Genomic DNA, 9,421 nt, shown 5'->3' with positions numbered 1-9,421 from the left:
TATATAAGTAAAATAGGCGAAAAACATCTAATTTTGGATGAAAAAATATTCTTTAAATTTGAACGCATTAAATACGAACGAAAAAGCCAGGCAAATTCGAACTTATATTTGTGTTTCACAAGCTCGATACTTTATTCACTGAACTATGATATTCAACATATTTGATTGATACAAACAGTTCAGCAAAACGTTTAAACCGCCATCTGGTTACGTTCTGTCTTACAAAGTATAAGTTTTAGTGTAATGAGGTAACTAAATATAAAATTACAGACAACCAAAATTATAGCACGACTTGATCATTATTCATGAGGAATGTCAGGTTCTAGCCATTTTGAGTACTTCAATGATTTTTTTACAGTGTTTATTATTTTAAAAGATAATTACTTTATATGTTTACTTCTGATTAATTGTTTCATTAAAACAACATCGTTTAATACATGAATCAACACATTTTGACAGAAAAGCTCATGTCTACCCGCTTACATTAATGTTTGAACAACTCTAACGTCGACAATTTGTAATTTCTCTGACTTTTTCATTAAAAAATTGTTTTAGTGGATATGACAAAACCAATTTTAAGTCCGATCTAAATCCACGTATCATTTTTTTTTTAAATCTCAGGAAATATATGTGAAAAAGATGATCCCTGTGAGAATGGCGCTACATGTGGATACACCCATGGTGGCTACATCTGTAAGTGTCCTATTGGCTGGCAAGGGGATGACTGTAACAACGGTAGGTATAAATAGATAATGTATACATATCACAAATATTATGACACCTATACTTTGTCCATTTTTTGCAAGAATTCCATATTTTCCTGTAGTAAATTTAAAATATAGATAAAATCAATATATCCCGCTTATCTTATTACAAATTATCACTGTTTTGTCTAACCTGCTGTCATATGATCACAAAACCATATTATGGAGGCGCATCAATGTGATGATGATATGAAATTCACATGTTAGTGGGCGGCATTATATGGCTTTGATCATCTTGGCTTATACTAAAGAAATTCATTGCAGAGTATTTCAAATGTGTTATGTCAAAATAGGTTATACTCAATTCATCATTCATAATAGTTTTGTTTCTTTTAAGGTGATATATATGTATTTGTTCATATTTTTTTTTACAGATATAGATGAATGTGCTAAATCGCCATGTGGTTTAGGGGCATGCAAGAACACTGATGGATCGTACACATGCATTTGTCCTAGCGGCTTTTCTGGCGCTTACTGCGAAATAGGTAAGTTAGAAGAGGATACCCTAATTCACGATTTTGTAATTTAAGGGAATGTCAAACTATAAAATTGTATCTGTTTACTAAACATATTTCGGCGCTTAATTAAAAAGAGTCATGTACCTCAATATCCTTATTGGTGGATGGTGGGGATAGTGAATCGGTCTAAAACAAACAATAAGATATACAGACTAGTAGATATGCCTATTTGATTTAACATATTTTACAACCCTCTATACTACGTTATGTTACACAAATCTTAATCATCTTATTTAATTATAAAATGTTTTACTACTATCGATGCAAGATTGAACTTTCAACAGAAATCATGTTCGTCTTGATAACAATTTACAACTGACTGGTCAACATACAGTCAATCAGATCTACCTTAAAGTATTTAAGGATTGACTTTTAAAGCCATAACTGTTATTAATATTAATTAAAAAAGAAATCCAAATATCTAATTTTGTATATTTTTAGAATATTCCTTTCTCTTTATACAAAGCTCTCTTTTGAAAGGAGATTAATATCTACGATAGTCTAAAAATGGCCTTAACCACCCAGCCCTCTTTAGTTTTGAAATAAGTGTAGATCTATAAGCACCATTTGATTTATTTCTTTAAAGAAATCTTTACTATTAAGGACGATACCTGTAAACCCAGGATCTCTATAATAAACGTAAAAGGTTTCAATGATCATTCATCCGACTTAAACCAAAACATTTGAATCCGTGTTCGAGCAATCGCACTTACAAAATTGATATGAAAGAATAATCACAGGAAAACTTATTTTGTATCAGATGTGACAGTGAACACACAATTTTTGATATTGACAAATGTTCCGAAACCGTGCATTGCACGTGCTACTTTATATAATTGCGTAAACATACAATTTCAGAAATTGACGAATGTTTAGAAACCAATCCATGTGCTACTTCGAACATCTGTGTGAATACTCCGGGATCATACGTATGCTTCTGTTCCGGTAGTGTGACAGAACCAAAGTGTAAAGCAGGTATAGATGAAAGAGGTTTTTTTTTTAAAGTTTACTGATGGCGATGAGAATTCATATATTATATGTTAAAGAACTTCTGTTGTAGTGTTTTTTTATCTGACTTAGGTGAAAAACATAATTTTTGAGTTGGTGAACATTTAATATATTTTGAGTAACCAGTCATAATATATAAGGTACGGTGTTTTCAATGCTTTAAAGGGGCATGATCACGATTTTGGTCAAAAATTATTTTTCCGATTTTAATGTTTACAATGCTTCAGGCAAAATTTTAGTGTGATTCGTTGGGTAATATGCAAGTTACAGAGCTTGCAATTCTTTGCTATGTGAACAAAGCTTTTGTTTACATTTTGAACGTTGAAGTGAAAAATTCTATTTTAAACCTTAAATGAATGTGTTAAACGTTAGGAACTGTTTAATTATTCTTAAAATAATAAGAATATAGACAAATCATCTTGAAAAAAGATTTTTACGGGTATATTGAACCTATGTAAACAAAAACAGGGCACGAGTCTTGTTTACATGATAAAGAATTGTGAGCCCTGAGTTCTGCTTATAATTTTACGACTGACTATCAAAATTAATATGATCATTAGATATGCTTTCCTAAAGCATTGTAAATAATGAAAAAAGAAAAATAGAATTTGACCAAAATCGTGACCATGCCCCTTTAAGCACTTTGCGATGTTTTTAGTTTTTATTTAGAAACACACCATTTTGTTAACTATGCAGTGACAGCTTCATATGCATATTTAAGAATAGTTTTATAACTAGGAAACATTATTTTGATGAATTCGACTTGAGATTTAAACATTTTTTCACTTATATTATGTTTTAAATCGTGTTTTGCTTTTCTTTACATGCGCAAGAATTTCGTTCGGACTACTTAACGTAAAGTTCATTCGCTATTTCGGAAAGCAACAAAACAGCATTTATCTTATTTAATCAGTGCATGTTGTACTTTTGGCATAACATAAAATTATTTCATACTGACAACTGATATCACATGCAGATCATGCCTTTAGAAGGGATACTTGCCCCACTTGGTGATGTCAAGTCTAGGAGATAAAAAAAACCCCACACAACACGTTATATAAAAATAATATACCATCGCAAATCAAGTGAGATCCTATATGAGCAGTAGTTTTTGGAAACAAGAAGAAAGAAAAGCTAAAACATGTGAATTATGAACCAGAGGGTTATTCTAAGCTGACTTATGTATTTTAATTTTAGGTACCTGTACTGCCGCGGGTTACACGATTGACTCTTTTTTGGGGTGCTACCGTATTTATTGGAACGAATTGCTTAATTCTGAAGCAAGAGAACAATGTGCCACCGACGGCGGACATCTGTTGCTGGTCAACGATGAAACGGATCAAATGCAACTAAAATCGTTTATGGGTATATCGTAGTAACTTACTTGTGTCTTAAGTTGGGATTTTATACACCAGTCAAGACAATCTATGTTTGGAATAGATAATCTGAATTTTATTTTCAGAGAATTGCATTTAAGGAGGCTTGGTGGCCAATAAATCACTAATCAGGTCTATTCTAATTTTTTTTTAAATGTTTCCTTTAGCTGTAAACAATTCTTTAGTGAAGAAAATATAAACAAATTTAGCTCTAAAATAAAGTAAACCTATGTAGTATTACTCCACAACCATGAAGCCCTCTTAAATTTTTCATTCATGTTTTTTCTTTTCGTTATTCAAAGTGTTACGTGATTTTTTACGATGCACGATGCACATGTATAGACGTCGTTGTTTCCATGTCACGTGATATGTAAACGAGCCTTGTCAGATCTGCTAAATTTCTTTGTATACATTTCCTCTATTACCAAACCAGCACGAAGTTAAATATAATTACAGGGCGCAAAATATCACCGATATTACGTCAATCATAACAATAAAAAACCATCCTAGCTATTAACAATAATAAGGATGTGCCATCTTTTTTTAATCTTTACTCTCGTTTCAAAATTATCTAAACAACTATTATTCGTCACATTAAAAGGGACCGCTTATATATGTTCAGGGATATCATCCTTTAATGACAAAATTACTGGGGAAAAGATGAAAACAAAATTACAAATATAATTAGATCAATATTTTTTTCATTATTTGGATTTGAATTTTGTACAGTCATCAAGTTAAAAATACCTAAATTTTTCTTTTTGATTTCAATTTTAAATGATTAGTATGCTACTTTTTTGAACCACGCACACTAATATATATCTTTTGATATTGAACTGAACGCTTTGAAAAATTATTTGATATGAAGAATGTTTTAAAATTCATTTGACAAAAGTATTGTTTTTATAGCAACCAGCTTTTAAAAACAATCTAAATGTTAATTCATGAAAACGTTGTCTTCTCAACTTTAATCTAGGAAGTTCTTTAAAATTGATTGGCTTAAAACCTTTATAAGATTATAAAAAATATATTATAGATTTTGCAATGCATACAATGTAACAAAAAAAATGGTAAATCTATTTATTTTAAACTAAACGTGTAGCTTTTTAATACCTTTGAGATGCATTATACTTTAGGTAGTCGTGCCGCAGAGGGACTTTCTTCTATTTGGGTACAAGGGTCACGGAGTCCGACTTCTTCAGAGTGGGTGACGGACGATGGAAACCCTCTCCCTTTTATGGAACCTTATAGAGAAGTTTCCAGAGATTCTGCAAATATACTATATTTTGAGGAAGGAACGTTTTACGGGACGAATACCCGGCATGAAATAACTAATCCTTTTATTTGCGTAATTTGACGAGCTGGAATTGAAAAAAAAATAAAAATTGCATCTTATCTTGTATTTGATTTATGATATTTTCAAATCATGAAATGAAATTAATTTACTAAAACAAAATGGAAATCCACGCATTACATTAATTAAGCTATCGTGGGGCAATGTTTTAAGATTCAACCACTCGTAAAATTGTTATGAATGTTATTAGCTTTGGAAAATATGTAGAGTTCTTGGGAATAGTTTTTCTTTTGGTAGAATTTATTATTTCATATTCTTACCGATGGCGAAACGCCTGATAATAGGATCATGTTTGGAACTATCCAATACATGTACATCGAGCTTGGCTCAGTTGAAGTGGCGTTACTTAATCTCATCACATAACATTGGTGAGCAGTTAATATTTTTGGTTATAAGGGTTTTTTTTGTTTCCAACGGAAGACCTTCTAAATATTGTGCTGGTTGAGTTTATTCTTATTAGAAACAGAAGACCAACTTGTTATATTACGGTTTCTTTTTCTTTAAAACCATCTTCGCTAGCCAAGCGTTTTCGGTCCACTCTGCTCGAAAACCCTTGGCTAGCGAAGATAACGGAAGACCGTCTTGTTTTTCTTCTGGGTCTTTCGATTATTATTACTAGACTTTGACCCGTGCGTGCACGGGTTGACATTGCATACAATATCGGACATTTACGAAATAGATACATCAATTAACACACCGTATTATTGAAATTAACATAACCAAGCATTATAAGTCTTCAAAAATGCTATTAATTTCACTACACTCTGCTTAGTTAGAATAATTCAACTGTGTCTCGGAACAGACCATCGCTACAGTTAAAGTGCCTCCCACACACCCGTAAATTAGAAAAAAAATTGCAGAATCGCTTTGAAACGATTTTGGAGAAAATGAATGAAGCTGCATTGAAGATAACAGTAAAATTATTCATAACAAACCATTTTGAAGCTGTAAATATCTTTCATCTAAAAATTTAATTCGTATTAATGAAGAATTCAACACTTTTTCACCAACGTTTTTTACTCGCTTCGAATTTTAAATGCACTGAGTAAGAGTTATCTCCCGAATTTCCTTTGATGAGCAGAATATATAACAAATTTTCAATTAAAAATTTACATGTATTTGTAATATCGTTTCTGAGTTTATCCAAGCAAATGTGATATTGTGTAAACCTAAACCAACGAGCCTTCCGTAATTTAGCGTGAATGTACTGCGCGTGCGCAAGATTGTAAAATCCAAAAAATCCAGATGTTTTCTGGATTTTTTTAAAGGAATTTTCGTTGATTATTGATTAACGAAGCTTGATTAAGAAAAAATAAAAACAAATTGGTAATCTTCAAGTTCCAACGATGTTTAAAATATATAAAGCAAATGACAGTACTATTCCGATTTCTCGGTATTAACGAGGCTGGGGGGTGGCTGCCATTTTAAAGCATTTTTATCTCTATTCAAAAAAGATTTTCACTTTAATGTTCTATAACTCAAACAATGTACTGAAATTGTCTTTTGAAAGAAATTGATTATTTAAAGAGTCAGTTGATGGTAAACCAAGGTTTACAAGATGCAAAAAAATTATTTCAGCTGTTTTTCAGCATTTCCTAACTTTTCAAAGGGAGGTAACTTGTAAAACTTCAAATATTTTGTTCTAATATTTTCCTTTCCTTTTTTTTTTTTTTAATTTCACCATCGAAATTTTTTTTAAATGCTCAATCTTTATTACACATGTATTGATTATTATTGTGTTAAAATTTGGAAATAATCTTGTGGCTACTTTTTTTTGTTTCACATATTTGCATTTGTATGACATACATATTTTTGGTAAAATTGTGATATTTTTCTTTATAACAAATAATGTTAAGTTTTTCTTATTGTGTTAATTTTTTGTGATGTTATTGGTATGTTTTTGCCTTTATTTATATTTCAAATATTTTTCATATTTTTTTTTTTTACATAACGTGCAATTTCTTCAGATGCAATAAATGATAAAACTAACGATGATTGTGATGTAGTCTTCCATATTGAAATGTAAACTAAGATTATATGAAACATTTCTGCAAATTTGGTGAATTTTGGAGAAATTTTTTTGGACCCCCCCAGCCTCCTTAAAGCTCAAAAATTCGAGTCAATTATTACAATATAGTAGTATCGATTAGGATATCATTACTTTTCTACGGTTTCTTTTAGCTCACCAGAGCTGAAAGCTCAAGCGAGCTTTTCTGATCACTTTTTGTCCGGCGTACGCCTGTCCGTCCGTCTGTCTGTCTGTAAACTTTATAGATAGTTTCGATTAAAGTTTGTTCAAATCATGGTCCCCGGGATTAAGACGGGGCCAGAATGGGGGGTCGAAGTTTAACATAGGAGTATATAGAATTAATCTTTAAAAATCTTCTCAAAAACCATTTAGTCAGAAAAGCTGAAACTTGTGTTGAGGCATCCTCAGAAAGTTTAGATTCAAGTTTGTTCAAATCATGGTCCCCTGGAGTAAGGTGGAGCCCCAATAATTTGGGGGGTCGGAGTTTTACATACCAGGAGTATTTAGAGTTAAACTTTAAAAATGATCTACTCAAACACCATTTAACCAGAAAAGCTGAAACTTGCATAAAAGCATCCTCAGATAGTGTAGATTTAATTTTTTTAAAATCAGGGTTTTTAGGGGTAAGATATGGCCACATTGGGGGGAGCGGGGTTCGAAGTTTTATATAAGAGTATAGTGAATTAATCTTATTAAAATCTTCTTCTCAAACCCCATTTGGCCAGAAAAGCTTTAACGTGTGTGGAAGCATCCTCAGAAGTGTAGATTCAAGTTTAAACAAATCATGGTCCCTGGGGGTAAGGTGGGGCCACAAAGGGGGGGGGGGGGGGGTCGAAGTTGTAGATAGGAATATTTAATCTTTAAAAAATCTTCTAATCAAATACCATGAGGCTAGAGAGCTGAAACTTGTGTGGAACCACTTCCAAAAGTGTATATTCAAGTTTGTTCAAATCATGGTCCCCTCAGATAGTGTAGATTCAAGTTTTGACAAATCATGGTCCCCAAGAGTAAGGTGGGGCCACCATGGGTGGGTGGGGGGGGGGGGTCGAAGTTTCACAAAGAAATATATAGAGTTAACCTTTAAAAATATTCTTCTCAAAAACAATGAGGCCAGAAAAGCTAAAATTTGTGTTGAAACATTTCAAATAGTGCAAATTGAGTTTGTTTAAATCATGATCCCTGTGGGTGGGTCAAAATTTTACTTAGAAAAAATAAAGAGAAATTTTATTTTAAGCCCTCTAACTAGAACACAACTGGCCGGAAAAGCTGTTACTTGTGTGAATTATCATCAGGTAGGGTAGATTCAAGTTTGGTTAAGATATGATCCCCTTAGGTGCACAATGGGGAGGGATTAAATCTATACAAAGGAATATATGGAGAAAAATCTTTTTCTGTAAAAAAACATTATCTTCTAAAAGATGCAATATTTGTGAAAGCAACTTAGATAATGTAGATTCAAATTCATCAAAATCATATATTTCAGGAGCAGGGTGGAGCCACATGGGGGAGGGGGTGCAAACTTACAAGGGACATTTCAAATTCACCAAAACTAAAATGTTATATAAATATATGGGTTTACTTTTATGCAAGAATTTTGAAATATTGTTGATTAAAATTGTTTAGACTTTAGCCCCTTGACAATTCTTGGGCTTCACAAGTTTGATGTAGGTTTATATTCCATTTGATTTAGATCTTCTTGAAAACCGTAATGTTAAATATGTGAAATGAATGTACTGTGACAAAAAGAGATCAATAATGAACAGAATATCCAGGGAATAAATGATTTTTTTTTTTAAAAAATACAGGATCTATAAGACAAAATTGTCCATATTTTTTCATATGACTCCTTAAAGCTGATTTTATGGTGTCTATTGTTGCTCAGGTGAGCAATGTGGCCCATGGTCCTCTTGTTTTTTCTGTAAATAGGGTTATTTAATTTTACGTTACATAGCGGTGTCTTAATGAAACAGCATCATCTGTAGTAAAATTTAGATGCTCACTTTTCATAAATTCTCCCGCTGATCTTTGATAGCTGGTTATTATTTTGAATGTCCAAATCTTCTTGTATCAATAAATAATATCAGACGACAGACACTTCCATTTAGAAATGTTGAGAGATGCCATCAATTTTGACGAATTACTCTAATTTTGACAGCACTCAACAATTTCAAAGTTGCACAAAGTCTTCAAAAATTTACAAAGATTTAAATATAAAAGTCAACTTAGAGAAAAGGTTACGTGTTTTGAAGGCGGGATCGTTTTTTTTTAAAATACAATTACTGACATGAATCACGAGTACATGTATTTAAAAATGCTTACTAATCTTTTAAAACTTCAACTCGCGATTAAACATCTCATTGTTTAGAGAATTT

At 31.9% G+C, this 9,421-nt stretch overlaps 1 protein-coding gene across 1 annotated transcript; it reads left to right on the top strand.

Annotated features, from left to right (window-relative positions):
* Window positions 1–654: 654 nt before the first annotated feature.
* Window positions 655–5,066, top strand: LOC128161087 (neurogenic locus notch homolog protein 1-like). The gene is made up of 5 exons (XM_052824330.1): window positions 655–712; window positions 1,139–1,249; window positions 2,141–2,257; window positions 3,488–3,655; window positions 4,803–5,066. The coding sequence occupies exons 1-5, from the start codon at window positions 655–657 to the stop codon at window positions 5,021–5,023; spliced, it is 675 nt and encodes a 224-aa protein (XP_052680290.1). The 3' UTR covers window positions 5,024–5,066.
* The last annotated feature ends 4,355 nt before the right edge of the window (window positions 5,067–9,421 follow it).

The sequence above is a fragment of the Crassostrea angulata genome, chromosome 8 (assembly GCF_025612915.1).
Source record: "Crassostrea angulata isolate pt1a10 chromosome 8, ASM2561291v2, whole genome shotgun sequence".
Taxonomy (NCBI): domain Eukaryota; kingdom Metazoa; phylum Mollusca; class Bivalvia; order Ostreida; family Ostreidae; genus Magallana; species Magallana angulata.
Note: the sequence above shows the minus strand (reverse complement) of the source record. Positions and strands in the feature narration are given on the sequence as shown.

Coding starts and splice junctions, on each gene's coding strand:
- LOC128161087 (XM_052824330.1), top strand. CDS start 655: ATGGCGCTACATGTGGATACACCCATGGTGGCTACATCTGTAAGTGTC. Junction 713..1,138: donor TGTAAGTGTCCTATTGGCTG/GCAAGGGGATGA, acceptor TTTTTTTTACAG/ATATAGATGAATGTGCTAAA. Junction 1,250..2,140: donor TGGCGCTTACTGCGAAATAG/GTAAGTTAGAAG, acceptor ATACAATTTCAG/AAATTGACGAATGTTTAGAA.